Raw genomic sequence first — 19,107 nt, 5'->3', positions numbered from 1 at the left:
AAACCTAGCTCGACACAGAAAAGAAGTAGCACTAGCCATCACTTGTTGAATCTGAGCTCTAGCTCTGTTTAAGTCTAGAAGGCCTATACTCCCTATGCCTTCAAAAACAACAAACCCAAACCAACCGAACAAAAAAGGAAAATAAATGAAAGAAGAGTTGTGCCTCAAGGTCAAAAAGCACTAACATACACTCAAAATTTCCTCTCTGTACAGTCTGGAAGAATTCGGTGACTGTCACACCTCATATTCCATTCTTTTTGCTCTTATTCAGGTTAGGAAGGGTTTTTTGGATAGGGACTTTATGTCCATGTACAAAGCCAAAATAAAATCTTGAGACTGGAATAGTCTCAAACATGATTATTTGCAGTAATACTCATGAAAATGATGGACATAGCTCATTTCTAGTACAGTCTTAGGAAGTCTTACTTTAAAATGTTGTGGTTTTTTGTTTGTTTGTTTTTAAAGTTACAGTCAAAAATGGCCCTCTACAAAGTTTTTCAAACAGAATAAAAAAGCCAAGGAATACTTGCATCAATAAAATGAACATTACAAGTACTTTGTAATAAACAAACACATATTTTGACACATTTACGAAACAAAACTTTCTCCTGACTGTAATGAACTTCTGAAGAAAGCCTTTCAAGATCACCTTTAAACAAAAGTTTACATGCTCATTTCGGCCGGCCAGATGCAGCTGCAGTGGTTAACTACCTTGCAAAACACATCTTCGCTCCCCCATAAGCAGTAAGGACCAAGAATAAAACGCAGAACAATACCGACATTTTTACAAGACTGTACAACAACTCATTTTTGTTTTCAGAACAGTAAATCCTTTAAGGAAGAAATCAGTGAACAGAAGTTCTTTCCTTACTGCGTGTTATGAAGCTACAGGCTATTTGAAATACCACTACTGTCAATGACATCAACAAAGTATGCAAACTATTAGGACTTTAGTCTGTGCAAGAACGCAAACCATCATTTTCCGAATATTTTAAATACTACGCAACAGATACCGAGTTTACATTTTGAGACATATTATTTCACAGTCTTAGGCAGAATCAGAGTTGGAATAAACGTAAAAAGTACGCTGCAACATACCTGTGTGACCATGCTTTGTATATACGTGGTTGGATGCTGCTGCTTTTGTTGAACAGCACTTTCTATTGCTACTTTCGCTACAGTGCTTGGATCCGCTCCAGCTGGCACAGCAACCATAGTGGCACTGCAACCAGCATTGTTGGGGTCACTGATTGTAACAATTCTAACTCCTACTTTATTTGGAATTCCTGGAACAGTTTCCCTGTCATTATCCTCTGCTGGCCTCTTTACAGTTTTGCATTCTGCTGTGCCATTAGTAGACCGAACTTCGGATGACAGGGTAGACTGGGACACTCTAGGTCCTGAGTGTGGAACTGCTATGATTTGATGCCCCTGTATAACAGAGGCTGTAGATTGTGGTGAGACAACTACACTTGGGCGTTGCTGAGGCACATCTGAATTCAAACTTGAAGCTAGAGGTCCATTAGGTAAATCAGTGTTGGTACCACTAAGTTGCTGGGTTAACAGTTTTGCAGCCTCCTGTGTACCGCTTACAACAGGTGAACTACTCAAAGTTAATACAGGCCCATTAGAAATTCTCTCCCCTTGATCACCTTTGGCAGTATCTTGCTGCGTGGCATCCAAATTCCCTTGTTGTTCCACTGAAGATATCTCACCATTTCCTACATGATTGGAAGTTTTGTGATTTGGAATGTTTTTGCTCAAATGAGAACCATCTCCTTTATCAAAATCACAGATTCCATTAACTAGGGGCTTCTTCAAATCACTTTTAATTTCCTGCGTGTCCATTTGTTCAAAGTTCTGCTTTCCAGGAGCTCCGTTCTCACCCATTTCTAATGACGGCCCATTACTGACTTGTGAGCACTGATTGGCCTCATTCTGAGTTTTCCCTGAGTTAGAAGGAGGTAGACTGGAGTCACTATACTTTCTCCCATTTAAAAGACTTCCCACCTGCATTTCATTTTCTTTTGCATCCCCATTGCTGGTGTTTGCAGCTCCTCTTCGGCAGGAAGGATTCTCCATAACTTCAATTTTACGTTCGTGAATGTGTAAACCTGTTGCTTCCTTTGCTTCTTCCTCCTTTTGGCAAATTATTTTATCACCTTTGAACGGGGGAGCAGCAGTACACGGTGATTGTCCAGCTGAAGGTGCTTGAGTAGCTGGAAGCGTTTGCACCTGGAGCCCAACTCCTGTCTGCGTTCCACTCACTGCAATGCCTGCTGGAGCGATGATTTGAGTTGCGTTTCCCTGACTCACAGTTGCAGTAGCAAAACTCGTATTTGGCACAACTGTTATCGTAACCTGGTTGCCAGTAGTCCCTTGGAAAATCGTTGCTGGGCTGTTTGAGATCAACTGACCTGGCAATATCTGTAAATTAGAAATGGGTACTGTTTGCACTGCCCCTTGGGGCGGGATTGCACCCTGGACCAGCTGAACATTTTGTTGTCCAACTAGCAGCTGCTGAGCTGAAGACTGTCCTTGAACTCCGTAACCCGGTGCTTGGTTATTGGCCATCTGATAAACCACCTGAGGGCTAGGAGCTCTTGCATTGTTAGGTGGAGGAATCTGCGGAGCTGGGAGTATAAGCTTCCCCCCTGGAGTGGAGGGGCCTCTTTTCGGAAGAAGCAGTTGTTTAATCAGACTAGATTCACCAGAGTTAGGCTGGCCAACTCCTGCGTTAGCTTGTTGGGACTGAACTTGCATTTGTATCGGTTGTTGTACCTGTTGCTGTGACGATGCTGGTGAGTGTTGCTGCTGCTGCTGCCTCTTTACAGAAAGCATCTGGCTGACGGTAGGAGGGGGTCCTTGTGACTGAGAAGTGGTACATGAAGATGACATAACTGTGGGGACTTGATTATTTGTAACCGGACCTGGGGACGGTGAAGAAGATGGAGTAATGCTTGGCTGTCCAGTCAACTGGACAGTTTGACCAGCAGGAATGGAAGCTGGATTAGCAAGCACTATTTGGTGAATGGCTGGTGCGTACGTTTGACCTTGCTGAGCTGGCTGGCTTACAATCACTACGCTTTGCTGGGACGGTGGTGGCTGCGGCTGCTGCTGTGACTGCATCGGCTGCTGTACGTTAGGTGGACCTTGCTGGGATGGCTTTGGTGCGATGTTCTGAAAGCCCACCCTAGAGGTGGGTGGGTTCTGGACGCCTGCAATTGTGACCACCTGCCCAGCTGCTACTTGGAAATTCTGAACGGTGGTGGCAGAAACAATGTTAGAAGCAGAGGTGGTGACGTACTGCTGTGGTGCTATGATGACTGTGTCCTGTTGCTGGTTACCAGTAGAAGATTGCTGAGATGACGCCTGCCCGGGTTGCGATGATGTGGTGATTAGCTGTTGACCCTGTGAAACTGCTGAACTGCATGCTGGTATGTTTTGTACTCTGCCAAATATATGACCCTGAGGTACAGCTTGTTGAATTACTGTAACAGGAGTGCCTGAAGGTATCTGTCCTGGTACCACTGCGTGCAGCGGAGACTGTTGTTGAATTACAGGTTGGTGGTGAAGCAACGTCTGAGAACCAACAACAGCAACAGACGGCTGTGGTCCTGTACTGCTGTGATTTTGATTAGAAGCTTGCGCTCCTCCTACAGCAATAGTAACAGGAACCCCAGACTGGGGGACAGAGCTCTGTATTACTGTGGCCTTCACTACTTCACAGGGTATTGGACCTTTATTCTGTATAACAGTCATTGTAGCATTTTGCTGCTGTGCATGAACAGGGTTTTGTGGAATTCTAGAAACAGTCTGTGCCACAGTATGAACACCTTGAATTGGAAAAGACATCTGTGTTGCTGTCAAAGTTGAAGACTGGTTAATAGGGGTCCTCTGATAATGATTTCCTACGCTTTGTGGCCCATGTGGGATTCCTATTGAAATAAACAAGGTGAAAGTTTGAAAGCAAAAATTAGTTCAAAACACGAACATAAGGAATTTGTAAAACCCCAAGGCCTGAATTTATAATTCTATATAAAGCCATATTGTATCTGAATTAATGATGCAGCAACAATGGTTTGTCTGCTGACAAGCTTATGGGTCACATGCCAAATATTAGATAGCATGCAAATACATACAGTAATACTATTCAGAACGCTACTGAATAAAATGAATACAATGAATAAAACCACACTGTCCCTACTTCTAGCGCTTGCAAAATAGTTTCAGTAACGTTTTTCCTTTTACTGTCACTTAAGAATCAATGCAAAATACTTTATATTTAAGTAATTAAAAAACCTGCTGGCGAAGGAGAAGACGACACATCAGGAATTGAATCGACCCGAACAACTGGGGTAGACGAAGTTGGTTGCTGCTGATAGTACATCTGAATGGGAAGTGGTATAGCTCTCCTTTTCACTCCTACCACATGTATATGTGCTTGACCATTGTTATTTGGATCTTCTACTCTCTTCACTGTATGATTTGGAAAGACAGTTCTGCCAAACACAACGTAAATCTATGTTAGTAAACACAGTAACTCAATCCTCTTACCATGCTTTTGCTTTAATATGAAACACTACTCTTATGTGCACAGTAGCTGCGCTACTGCCTGCATCATTGCAATACAGCAGAATTCTCCAGGAGCTTTGAAGTATTCAGTCACTGAGGACTAACAGGCCAACCTGACTTTAGCCAAGATTTTGAATGAGCTGAGTAAAAACTACAATACCTCCAAAACTACCTGGGAAAGAAGTTAAAGGGCTATAGAAGTAACTCTACTAAAGATCCTGAAACAGACTGAAATATAATCAATTAAACTATAAATGAGTTTCGATTAAAATTTCAAAACTGCATGTCTTTCAAACTCAACTCAGTAGATTTTTTCTCAAAGAAATCTAAAGCTACATGTTAATACTGAGCACATACAATTGTTTCTTTATTGTTGCATAAATTTTTGTCTTACCGCAGACATTTATAAAATCCAGTTGATGTCAGGATTCCACCTCGAGCTAATTTACTACAGGTAGAGAGGTATTCAGAGTACATTTCTGCTCGAGAGACTGAGCAATCTAGATTCACCTCAAAATGTGCATTCAACCTGAAGATGAAAAAATAGACCATAAAGCAAAACATAGAGACAGCACCACCATTAAAACACTTCTGTCTGTATCTGAGAATTTAGAGATCTTATGACAACACGGGAAATGGCATTTCAACATACTGTCTTGTCAAATGTGTGTTTCATACTTTTCATTTCTCACTGCTTATGATCTGACACATAGGACTCCTAGGCTACACACTCAGTTTTATAATAAACATGTTACTTACATAGATAATATGCAAAACAGTCCCTACATATGCCTTTTTTATTGTATATACAGAAACAACAACAAACACATTGTTTGGTGACTTCTCCTCCCCACAAGCTCTACACTACACTTACTTCTTTATGACTCTACTTTATCAAAAGATGGACTGAATGCTAGCTAATTCTACATCAAGAATTTCTATCAGAAATCTACTCAACATTTGCATCAAAAACGGTATCTTAGACCTGCAAATGCAGTTGTAATTTAAAATACAAGAAAAAACAGAGCTAGAATAAACACATCAATCTGATTCTGATAGAAGTGGAAAGGCAGGAGAGAGGGGACTGGGACTCTCTCATACACAGACACGAACACTCATTCCAGGAGTCACACACTATGTAGGCATCACAAAATCCTTGAACAGACTGTTCTGACTAATGTTCAGTCTCCAGGGAAGGAAGGTATTTGTGTCTCCTACAGAATCTTTACAAACACAGAGACCATCCGATTCCCAACTAGGAAACCATGAGAGAAGGCAGCAGTTTCTATCTGATTAATTTTATTTCTTTGAGATCCATTATTCCAGTCCAGAAGCATGTGAACAGCCCAACCCGAGCAGTAAATGGAGATAAGTAGCAACTCTCCACACAATGCTCAAATACCGATACTAGAATATAGGCTCAGACAGAACAAAAATACATTTAAACTTGTCAGTATTTACTGTACAGTGCTAACCCTTTGGAAAGCTGCACTGCATTCTCCTTTGAAGAGTCCTAGACTCCCCATAGAGCTAAATGTTTAAAGGGAAAGAGCAAAGGATTTATAGTCTTTAAACTGGTCTCTCTCATATTCAGTAACGTGCAAGTATACCGCCATTTCCCCTGCAGTTTAGTTATAATTTTATTACAAAAAATTGAGACCACATTGTGTAACAGAAAGCCTAGGTACTAATTAAACCTGGCATATCAGACAAATGACTGTCCAGCTGGATATGTTGCATTAGGCTGACACAGTGTCACTGGTACAAGCAGCAAACAGGAGGTCAGGACTTACAATGGTGAAACGGGAACTGCGATTAGCGCTTCACTGTCACACGCACGTGGCTTTACAAGAAGACTCCTACCCAGGCTAAGCTGGCTTATAATATATCCAGGAAGGACAGCTTAGATACGTTTTCCTTCTGCTGCTTCCATGAGGCAGTAACTTTCCAAAACTCTACCATTATAATTTACTCACTTCCTGTTTCTTTTAGTCATTCTAGTAATACCATACCAAAACACACCACGAAAATTTGTATGAATGTAAGACACTCCACGTCAGCATCGATAAAATGTTTGGAAGGGGCTAGTTCTCTGCTCTGGATTTGAATTTTAAAAAAAAAAAGTGCATTTCTGTTTTTTTTTTTTTTTTTTTTTTTTTTTTTTTTTTTTTTGGGGTGGGGGCAGCACAGTCAGTATTTAACAAGAATCTTTAGGAATAGATGTTAATTTTTAGTATTCACTAATTCATACCTAACTAAGACTAACTGGAAGAAAATTAAATACAAAATCATCACTGACAGCTGTAGAAGCACACTGCACATGGATTCAGAAACAAGGAAGACCTTCCAAATTTTCCCAGTATTATTCCATATCATCTGTTTCATTATCTTTTGTCATTTGATGGTATTGCAGTTACAGAATGGTTTCCTATCCATACTTATTTTAACAGCTGAAATTTCCACTTTACATTTTATTAGAGCACAGAATTCACCTTGCCTAAAACTTTACTACTAAAAGCTAGATGTATAGTGCTTTCTATAGTTAATAAAGAAAAGGTGGCACCAGAAGGTAATCTCTCATCATGTCAGAAATTAGGCAGGTGAAATCAATTAATTTAACTGTGGGAGAATCTCCCCCTCCATTAATTAAAGGGCAGCCTAGGAAAAAGCTTTGTCTAGAAACCGACTTGTAGATGGCTAAGTTGAAGTGTGGTTGATCCCAACGCCAGGTATCCCTGTTTAAGTATCTAAACATGAAATTTCTCGTTCTATCAGCAGTATATAATAATACTACACAGAGTGCAAACAACAGCATAAGAGCAACATCAGTTGACCAACAAGAATCTTCAATGTTTCTCCCATCCAATCGATACTTCGCTGGAAAAATGAGTAAAACTACATCATGAGCTAGAAGCACTAAGCTTTAACAAATCATAGCCACTTCATTTTGAAGGCTCTTGTCTGATGGTTAAGATGGATGTGTGAGGTGTCGAGCAGCACAAGTGGAAAGGGCCATCAAGAACCGATTAATACAAATACTTAGAATGTGAATAGATCACTCTCAGCCCACGTAAGAACCACTGGCAGAACAGTTTTTTTCTCACTATCTGGCAGGTAATCAACAACAGTGTTAGGTGGAAGCAAAAGAATTTGGAGGGGAGGCTTTAATACTCCTTAACCTGCTTGAGATTTACAATGGTCACATGGGAGTTTTGCAGGGTCTAGCTTCATAATTTGAGGATTACTTCTATATTGGTGCAGTAATATGGTGACATTACCTGAAAAAAACACTCATGAAACAGATAATGCTGCCTGACAGCTTAAAAAATATATACAATCAACACAGGAGCTTAAATTAAATTAAATTATATTCAAAGAGAGAAAACAACTGATTTCAAGCATCAACTGTCCAATAGTGAACATTCTGGTTGAGTTTTTTCTTTCATGCTACTTCAAAGCAATGACAGAATGGTTTTACTTTATACTTTTCAGAAAAAATAGTCTAACAGTGAATAGAAGCAAGCTAGGAAAATCTGTGACACATGAATAGTTTTTCTTCTTCATTTAAGTATTTGAATAGAGCTATGCACTTACCACTGACACGCAAATTTCTCGCTGTCTATTTCTACTATTCCTGGTGGTGGAGCAACATGTGGTGCTGCTCTAGAGGCTGTGGGGAAGGAAAAAACATATTTGCTGAATGAAGCAAATGATTTTCAAAGCCATGACTATCACTGGTACAGTTTCTCCTATGCTTGTAAACTGGATATTTCCAACTAAGGTAAATCACAGAGGTGGACTAAGACTACAGATTTGCACCAGTTTACCAAAACGAAGCAGGGCAGGCCAAGGCCAGGGACACCACTGAAGTGCAATCATGAAGCAAGCACTTAGTGAAGGACAGCTTCCAGATTCATGATCATGATCCATGTGCTAACTCTAAGAAGGATAGAGTACTGAATATGATTTAAGAGTGACAGGATACTCCACAAGAACAGGCACAAATACACAGTAATTTTCCAACTCCTAAGTTGAAACAAGTTTAAAGTAACCAGCTTTGTTACAATGTCACATTGGTTCCTTCCATTCACTCTTGTTCATCTCCTTAGTCACATTCTTTTCCACTCACTTCCACAGAAGTATCTGAACCCATTCCAGAAACACTGGACATGAAAGTTAGTATCTGTCATGCTGATTCTTCCTCCTTTTTCCGCAGAATGAATAGCTCTGTTCCATCCTGCATGCACTTGAGGTATACTCCCTATGTTGAGTCTGGTTTGCCCACGATAGCAATCTGTAAGCAAACTCCCTGTCCTTATCTCAACCCATGAGCCATTTCCACTGTATTTTTCTCCACCTTTTCCTTTGAAGGGGAGGAGTGAGAGAACAGTTGCAGTAGAGTTTAGCTGCCCAACAGGGTGAAACCACCACAATACCATATATATATATATATATATCCATATATCCATATATATATCCATATATATGTGTGTGTGTGCATATATATATACACATATATAATATATATATAGTAAGTATAGCATTATATATACCATATACATAATATACACACGCACCATATATAATGCTATACTTATTTATGTAAATCAACTAGAAGCCTACAAAAGACAGAAATCATGCATGCCACATAGGAAACTCTGTAGAAGAGTATTTTCTCTCGTAGTGATACTAACCCGGGACACCTGCTGCATGGGCCTGTGAAGAACCATGATCCATTACTGGTGGTCTGACATCAGGTACTCCTTGCTGGTTAACACACTGATGTTCAATGAGTTTTACAGCAGTAAGCGCATCAGGTCCAAACATCTGGATGTCCATAGAAACCAGACATACTAATGTATCTAAAGTATTAAACGCAAAATCGACAATGACATTAGGACAAGACAAATGAATGCTGCTGGGACATGTTGATTTGCTTTAAAATTGTCACGTGTTGAAAGAAAACAAGCCTCTGCATGCTTCCGTAGGTTTTACACAATTTCTTACTGACATAAAAATATTTTAAAAATAATTTTAGCTTCCATAGTTACTATCATCATCGGTTTCTTGCAGACACGAAGAGTTATTATAGTAAAATTTACTACTGCAATATCTATCCCTGAGCTGTGCACACACACACACACACAAGCAAGCCACATTTTTAACCACTGAACGCAACACGTTCTAAAGTTTTTTTTTCCTACATAGGTGAGAGTAGTAGATTTTGTCTTGCTTCTGCCTTACCTATGCTCTTCTCTACTTTAGAAATCTTTGTGCAGGCCACTTCTCCCATTTCTGTGAGCATGTATAGCACCTCAAGTGCTGAGATTACAAGCAGCACATCTGGCAGCGTGAGATGACATATGATCTCTTTGTAGGATTCTTGATCCACATATTCACAAATTAAGACACCATTATCTTCAGCCTTACAAAGATTTGCCAAGATTTCCATGCCTGCAAAAAAAAAAAAAATACAAAATAGTTTAACAGCAATAATTTCAATTCTAATACAGCAACAAGAATAGCTTGAGATCTTACCTCTCATTTTTAAAAATCTATCCCTTGACATGAGGCATTTTGTAACAGTGTGAAACATTAGATGAGTAGTTTTGAAATCAACAGGATCCAAAAGAAGCTGATAGGAAAAGAGAAAAAAAAATATGACTAACACTATGCATATACTGCTAACAGTTCAAATCCTTGAATATGTACATCAAAACATAAGATTCAAAAGTGGTTAAATGGAGCATAGCTAAATGGCACTTGCGTTCACAAAAACAGAACCCTGTGAGGTTGGTTTTTTTTTTTTTTTTTTTTTTTATTATTATTTTAGCTAGCGTTTTTAGCCCCCTCTTCCTCTTCTACTCTGAAGTAGCAGTCTAATTTACATTTTTTCTCAGAACAAGGAAAATAACTTTATTTCCATGCAGCTAACAGCATACTCAAATACATTTTAGCATCCGCCAAAGAACAGAACTCAAGTAGGAACAAGCATTCCTTCCCAAAGGCTACCACTGTTGTTCATCCTACTTGTATCCACTTCTGCTTCTCTATCAGAACTCTCAGACACCGTAACAAGTAACATTCTTTCTTGTTGAAGAGATGTTGGATACATAGTAAATGAAAACACAAACTTCCTCAGACAGGCAGCAGTGGACCAATACTTGAAGTCTCATACTCTGGTATCTACCCATTTAATTTAAATGTACCTGTTATATTTAAAAATAAAAGGAATATCTGAACATAACTCCCTGTAATTCTGCACAATTTATCTGCACAATGATATGGCAACCTGAAACAGTACATTACTTTCATATCTCTCTGAAAAGAAAAAGATGTCTCATGATTCAGGCAGTATACCCAGCACCATACCGGTGCCTGCTCAACGTGGCATAAAACCCTCTACCACCCCCCTTTTTCAAATGTTCTGTTTTAAGATTATAACTAAAGGAAGTACAAAGTGAGCAAGCTAGTGTATAGTCTGCAAAATTGAGCTAGTTCCCTTCTTCCATCTGCGGAACTGAAAATTATGCAGTATGAATATCCTGTATGTCCCCATGTAACCAGTCTTCTCCATGTGAATCTATTTAAGCAAACTAACACATACAGCCTGTATTTTACTTTTGGCCTCAAATACGTGCTTTCAAATTGCTATTTACAAATTCAGAGAATGATTTATTTACTGCTTCATCCAACAATCAAGGAAAAGTAATTCATTTAATTAACATTAAAGTAATGCCTTTATCAAATGATATTTTAATTATTCTGTTTTGAAGCACATTACCTCTGCTGCAATATTTCCCAGCGTGTCAAGCCCCAACTGCCGTAGAGAAATAAAATGACTGTGAGCAGAGAGTAGCAGGAACCGAAGACAAGTACGATTAGCTGCCAAAAGTTTAACATTTCCCTCTTCAAAAGAAAGATTACGTAAAATCACTGCGATCTGAAGAACCCGCTGCCCTTCGATATCATTAATGCCCAATTTGCGAGGTGGATGAAATAAGGATTCCCAAATCCAATCTTCTGATGGAATTTCTACAAAGTAAATAAATAGATAATTTAGTCCTTCCTTTGCTGTATTTACAAACCCGTATGTATTAAGTTTAGTCAAGATTTCTCACCTTGAGATTTGCTTCTGTCAGAAATCAGGTCACGTACTTCAATATCCTCAACAATATCCTTCCAAAACTGAAGAAAAAATTAGAAATACACTTAATTTCTAGGGGATTATATTTCTTGAATTATTATTTTTATTACTTTAAAATACTTTTCAATAGGAAAAAGATTATGGTTTTAAAATTTCCTAGTGCCCTGAGTCTTGACTTATCTAATAGTATCAAAACTTTTCACTCACAGAACGATACGCAAGATGTTCAGTACTTCTCATGAGGAAGCTCTTCCTTTCACACATACCAGAAGTATGCTTTCGTGATGAACCAACAGTACCCTCAATCTATGCTACTGAAACTACATGGGTGTTCTTCCACAAACCATTACAAATCCAGCAGTAAGTGGGAAAAAGTAGAGCTCATTCTCTTTCACTTCCTACAAGCAGTGAACTCATAAGGCAGATGATTCCTCTCAGTTTCAGTAAACCTTAGCTCCTGCCCAAAGTCCAACAGCTAAAATTTCTATTTGGCGAGACTTTCTAAAGCTTCTAAAATGTTCTCCACATCACCTTAAATCAATAAACAGAGAGAAGCAACAACCACCGCCACCAAAAACCTTTATAAATAAATGCAAGCGAGAAAGCTTCAGCAGACTAGAATTCAAATTACTTTATAAATATATGGCCTGATCTGTAAACGGTTACATTGCTTGGCCTGGTGAAATTAACTATCAATCAAGGAATCAAAGGTTTGCAAGCTAATAAAAATATACACTGTAATGTATACTAAAGATTAAAAATATATAATATATTCAAATGTATACATCAGAATAAAAATGTAAACTTTCATTTGAGTAATGTATACATTTCTTTGACTCACTAAAGAAACAGAGCTACTCTTCTGAACACTGAATAAAAGCACAAATAAATCTTGATAAAAAGGGAAGGATGGTACAACCAGCTGAACAGCAGGAGAAATTTTGCTATGCAAATGTAATTACTAAATTACAGCATTCATACCAAGCTTGACACTATTATTTTCTTGAAAAATACAATACTACAGATTTTCTAAATTGGAAGGAAAAGAATTTTATTTTTCACTGCAATGCTGCTAAATGACATCCAAGTGCTGTTTAGTAAAGAGGCTGACTTGCACAGAAAGGATTATTACCTCATTTTAGCCAAGACAAGAACAGCTAGATAAAAATCTAGCCTCCTACTGTTTGTGATAAACAGATTTTTCTAGTTAATACTGAGGCTACCATCAAGACCCCACAGAAGACCAAGGCATGGAGATAAAGTTTGCAGAATGTACTTCATTTTGAGCTGCTTTTCCTTTTAAAGAAGGAGACTATAGCATTTAGGGAAGAGGTTTCAGTCATGATTTAAAGGGCATATAAAATATATTATCTGGAAACATACACGTTCCTTCAGGATGTTTCCTTCTGGAAAAGGAATGAAGACAATAATCCTTCAAATTTCACTGCTACTTAAAAGAAAAACCTTACAAGCCTCAAGGATTAGCTGTTTAATCAGTTAAGGATTTATTATTATTATTATTATGTGAATATTGAGCAGAGATACTTAAAAGTCTTCATCTTTAACCTGAACCTCTTTGGAAGAGGACCAAGTCAATTACAGTGCAATGTTAAAAATGCTGTCCCATGCTAAATGGTAAAACAGCATGATCACATTTTGCTAGCTGAATCCTCCAATAACTCACTTTTTGCCTCTTAGTATTTCAGCTTACAGTCCAAAGTGAAACATTTAAAAACCTCTGGCAATAAAAAGTCTCAAAGGAGCTAATTTTTTCCATCTAGAAGGCATGTTCTCAAAAGAGTGGAAAATGACGATTTGATTTTTTTGCAGACGAAGACACAGCAGATACTGCTGAAGATAAAGCCTCGAAGTCCTATGGCTAAAGATGAGGACAGAAATACACTGCTGGAAGAGCACACATCTCGCCTCACACAAAATAAACAGACCCACTCTAGTTGCTAGACCAACTGAGAAATAGGTGTCAGGTAGGATAGGATCATCTTTTTCAGAAAAGAAGAGAACACAGCTTCTTTCTGCAAGTTAAAATGAGAGATTCCACAGGACCGAAGAAAATCTCTTTATGCAACTGTTACTCTTCAAATTGTTTCATTATGTAGTCTTGCTGTGAACATAAGATACTATCTGCTAAAACTAGAGAGTTTTTTTGCCTCAGGATTACCCATACACAAGTGCTGTTACGTAGGCGAAAGCACACCAGGATAGCACGTGTGCCCCCACAGCCCCAGTTACTCCAAATCCGAGAGATCTGGAAGGTCTCTTAAAGCCCTAAGGAAGAGAATCTGGAGGACTGGGCATGAACATACAGACAACACAACTTCAGAATGAATTAAGTTGTATTATATATTTCTCTTTTGTGTTTATTTCTACATATGCTATCACTGTAGATGATCACACTCACTGAGAACACTGCTTTTTTTTTACCTGCAGAAGTGTCCCAGGGCCTTTTGCTCACTAAAACCTGTAGGCTTACATTCCCAAAGCCAGCATTTATCAGGGGTGTTTCAGCAACTGTGAGATGTCTTCCGCAGCAGTAAGTCAAACTTCCTGTGATCACTTTGCAGATTTTAAGATTTCAAGCATTCTGCAAAAGTTCCAGTGGTATCACTTCAGTCCTAGTGGAAGTAGCTGTGACGTTCAGAGGGAGCTGTATTTTCGTACTTGCTTAGTACATTATCAGCTAACTCAGGAGAAAGAGCAGAAAGAGCACGGCGCCTCACAGAACAGAAATCTGTTAGGAAATCCTTCCAGACTCTTGATACACCAGAACAAGGAAGGAGCAGAAAACATACAGATTCAAACCAGATGTCCAAGCAGGTAACCTGTGACAGACCATACTCTCTTCAGCCTACTCACTCATCCAAAAAATTGTAGAAAAGCATGTTTCTACAGAGGATATGGAAAAGAAAGAAACTGATTCAGCCACTCTAGCACAACCTCAACAGCCTTGTGGATGACTTGGAGTGTTTAGAGAAATGCTTTCACAATCAGAAGGTCAGCAGTAAGTTCATCTGTGCTTCTAGAACCAGTCTGGCTCTGGACCAGAATACTCACTTCTTGTACTGTTTAATACAAAGACACGAATATTGGTCTATATTCAGATAGACGCACAGCCCTAGTTCTTAGGGGAGGTCAGAAACAAACCAACCAACCTCAGGAAACATTAAGCTACATCTTCCATTCAACAAGCCAGTAACTTAAATAACTTATCAGTAATGTTCAAAAATCTGAGCAGGTAAGCCAAAACCTACTACATCTGGTATTTAAAGCAATAATTTTGGAAATGGACTGTTAACTATAGAGAAGACAGAATTCCCTAAGACTCTAGCTGTTGACAAGCATTTTGTAACAAATGCTGAATGTACAGATGGAAGCCTGGTATGTTTTTATCAGTATTTTGAACTCCAGAACACCTTAAAGCTTTACCATAGACAGCTGATGTGGATTTTTCATTAATTACAAAAATATTTTAAAAACATAGTAGAGAAAACCACAAATTAACAAAGAATAGCACCTTGTTCTGAAACTTATCCACTGGGATTCTGGTGAAGTACAGATGTTTCCATATCTCAGACAGATCTTCACATTGGAATCAAGCGTCTTGACAGTAAATGATCAAAAAAAAAAAAAAAAAGCAACCAACCAAACAACAGTTCTTCCTCTACAGCACTAGGATTACCTACATCTTGTACTCCTGAGTAAAGACGCTGAGACATCTTAAGTTCAGAATGATCTTGCATCTATTCCTTTTCTTTACAAGGGAAGAGGATTTTTGGACTTAACTAGACTGACTTGATTGCTCTCAGCCTATTCAACATTCATTTCCTGCCTACGGAAAAAAGATCCCTGAAAAGTATGGGGGGGGGGGACCAGAGAATGACAAGGTGGAAAACAAAATTAAATAACCTGCATATGTTTGAGATCCATCTGTGAGAAAAGAACAAGGCAAAACATGCCAGCATTTTTATTTTCCCAAAGAAAAGTCAAGAGTGCAATAAAATGGATTAGATCAACCTGAGCATTCTTTTGAAAAACGACAGGGAAGCAAGAAAACAAGCAACACATGCAGTTATTACTTCCCTAAGAAAAGGTGTGGACAGCTGCACTTTGATACTACGTATCAACAGAAACAAACAGGAAGGAAGAGAAATTGAATCTCTTTATCAACATTTATCCCTATATAAATATTTTAGGTCATTATATAATACTGATAATTGGAACATAAAGCTAAAACTTGGACTCAAGTAACACTTGACTATGTGACATCTAGATAAGAGATAACGGACGAGGGTTAAAGAACTTGATTCACATGCACAATCTGATTACTGTCAATAGACAAATTCCTCTGGAAAAAGATACACAGGATTATACATAATTCACCGAAAATCAGATTGACAAAATTACTGTCTGTAAAAAACAATGGATGTCTGAGTTCACAAATCATGTACTGCAGCAATGATCATGACTACTTATTGTCCAAGAAAAATATGAGTGCAAGTGGAGCCAAGTCTGAGCTTGACAGCTTGATGGATCACTAAGAGACAAGAAAGTGACATTTGAAAAGTATTTTAGGCATGTAAATTTGTAAGGATCTCTCCCTACACATTATGTGAGACAGACTCAAAGAATAAATGCACAGTAAATGAATATTAAACGTACACAAAGGAAGGAGTTGGACAACAAACTGATTTCACACACAAGAAAGAAAGAAAGAAAGAAAGAAAGAAAAAGAAAAAGAAAAGAAGAAAAGCGTTATGTAAAGCAATAAAGGAAGCATGGAAATTGCATAAGCATAGACTTTGGAACTCCACAGCCAGAAGAGGCACCAGAAGTCAAAGAACTTAAGGAAGGACATCCTGTTGTTCTGAGTAAATACAGATTTAAGCCTATTTTCAGGACCAGGAAAACTCAGAAAGGGAGAAAGCAAGAAATTAACATAGCTATAAGGGAAAACAGCAGGCACAATTAAAATGATACTCAGATTTTGACAGCTAATGGAACAGAGATTAAGTATGCATTCATGTTCACTGATTAGTAAAGATATTTGATTCAGTTTTAAGGGAAGCACTGTACAAAGCAAGAACGTATCCAGCACTATATATAATGGTAAGTGCAAAAGAAGATTGGAAAACTTGTAATGTGGTGAGGATTGGCAAAACAAACAAGCAAACAGTGAAACAAAACCTGATTCTCTCAAAGTTTAGTATAAAATAAAGAAATACACTGCTATTCATCTTCACCTTCAACTGGAATATTAGTGGTGTTAAAGGACAAACCCAAAGATTTAAGCCCTTTTGTTTGTGGATATGACATTACCAAACCAGAAGACTGTTTTGAAAAAATCATGATACTGTTAACCATTTATGAAGCTTTACAAAAAATGATAGTGGCTTACAATGAATTCTGGAAAGTGAAGTAGGTACGTTTAGAAAAGAGAAAACAGCAGCAGTAATAAAACTGTTTAACACACAGAGCTTTCTACTTGCTCCTAAAATGCCTGATCAATGCTGACTAAGGAATGAAGATGGATAAAATCTAAAGGAAATTTACTGTAGTTAACCGTTGCACAAAATATGCAGAAGACAGACTAAAAACCATCACATTTTGGATCAAAGTGAAAATATACTAGTAATATATATAGTTAGATGACAATGGAAAGGTAATTCAGCTAAATGAAGGCAATATCAGAAATAAGTAGTACCAGAGTTCTTCAGAAAGAGAGGATACGTAAACTGAAATGATTTTAAGTCAAAACTGGAGGAGAGCAGAATACAAAAATCAAACTATGGGTGCTGAAACACTTGAAAAATTCTTTATGATACATGAATAGAGAACTAAAAGAGTTGCCTGAATACCAAATAGCCAACAGTAATGACTTAGATAGCTAAAGGTGGGAGAAATAGTAATGATGCTGTACTACTCAGAGTGAGCTAAAATGTAGTAAAAGAATGAGAAAAAATAATGAAAAAAACACATGGCTATATTTTTTTTTGGATCTGTAATTTAAAAATTCTAATATGATTAAGAGACCAAAAATTAAATCAAGTTAATTTTAAGCAAATGTTAAATAAAAACTTAGACAATTTTTAGTATAAACACAGAATTCTGAAATGACCCCAATTATATTTATAAAGATACTGAAATATAGAAACTAACTGCCTCTGTAAAGTCCAAAAGTTCCAAGTTTATGTTCATGTATTTTAGTAAGCAGAAGAAGGAGCTTGGAAAAAAAGTTGCTTCAGTAAGTGTAGGTATATAGACGAAACATCAAGTGTTCTGAACATCCCTCATTGATCATTTATATTTTGTCTATTGCATTTGAAAAGCTATTTTCAGCTAACGAAGATTAGGAAGAGTTCAGTATTTTTTGCATAAAACTGACATACCAACACTTAAATCACCATTTAATTACCAAGAACCCAAATTTATTTTTCTTCTATGAATCCTAAATTTAACTCTGAGAATCATTTTCAAAACAGCTTCAAGATTTCTAATACTTCTCTGCCAAAAACAAACCAACCAACCAAAACTCCAACAAATTAAAAAAAATCAAATAGTGTCTAAGGATAATGGTTATAAACTCAAGAATTTCTACCAACTCAATTCCTACTAGCTTAGAATTTGTAAATTTAAGAAATTGCTCTTTCCCAGTACTTGCTATTAATCTCTACCATTTCTATGTTCATGCCATCACTATACTATCCCCTACTATCTCTTTCGATACATAATTCTGCACTTTTTTCCTTCTGTTTAAAAACTCTTTTCTGTTCTTTTCTGTTTTCATCTTTACAGAAATGTCTAATCTGCCACTATAGCAGAGGAACAGACTGGAATGATAACCTTAGGAAACTGAACAAACAACTGGCAGTAAAATAAAAACAAACCAAGAAGAATTTTTAAAAAGATAATGTGAACTGTGAAGAGAGGGAGCACAACACACTCAATAGCCATTCTATTAACGTTAAAGCTGTAAAACCCGATTTAAAAGACAGATATAACCATATCTACCCTGCCAGCCAAGTATCTCCATTCTATGTCAGGAAGCTCCCATAATGCTTCCTCTGTTTTGATACAGTCACAGCTGCAACACAAAATAAATGACTTCCAGTAGTGGGGTCAAACAAATGCTTTAAATAAGATGTTCTGAAAAATCTGGATTCTTGGCATTAAGAGTTATTTTTAGTTGTGGTGTTAAGTTTCTGACATGCTTTCGGCGGTATTTCACTACAGAGTGGTACTATATGTGGTGTAGGGCTCAAAAATAGAGCTTGGCGAGTTTCCAAGTCTCTTATTAGTAAACCTTACTGCAGCTACAGTGGTTCTACTTCACGCTTGCTTAAAAACATTTATCAGAACCATCTGTCCTT

The 19,107-nt window shown here is 37.8% G+C and overlaps 1 protein-coding gene across 1 annotated transcript in view; it reads right to left on the bottom strand.

The window, feature by feature from the left end:
- The window catches only part of ARID2 (AT-rich interaction domain 2), a 105,983-nt gene that overhangs the window by 24,061 nt on the left and 62,815 nt on the right, over positions 1-19,107 (bottom strand). The window contains exons 7-15 of the mRNA XM_035544114.1: positions 11,697-11,763; positions 11,360-11,610; positions 10,114-10,210; positions 9,820-10,029; positions 9,270-9,437; positions 8,170-8,245; positions 4,970-5,104; positions 4,303-4,502; positions 1,099-3,938 (exon numbers count right to left, since the gene is read on the bottom strand). Coding sequence (XP_035400007.1) covers positions 1,099-3,938; positions 4,303-4,502; positions 4,970-5,104; positions 8,170-8,245; positions 9,270-9,437; positions 9,820-10,029; positions 10,114-10,210; positions 11,360-11,610; positions 11,697-11,763 — 4,044 coding nt within the window. The remainder of the gene's footprint in view (positions 1-1,098; positions 3,939-4,302; positions 4,503-4,969; positions 5,105-8,169; positions 8,246-9,269; positions 9,438-9,819; positions 10,030-10,113; positions 10,211-11,359; positions 11,611-11,696; positions 11,764-19,107) is intronic.

The sequence above is a fragment of the Cygnus atratus genome, chromosome 1 (genome assembly GCF_013377495.2).
Source record: "Cygnus atratus isolate AKBS03 ecotype Queensland, Australia chromosome 1, CAtr_DNAZoo_HiC_assembly, whole genome shotgun sequence".
NCBI classification, from domain to species: domain Eukaryota; kingdom Metazoa; phylum Chordata; class Aves; order Anseriformes; family Anatidae; genus Cygnus; species Cygnus atratus.
Note: the sequence above shows the minus strand (reverse complement) of the source record. Positions and strands in the feature narration are given on the sequence as shown.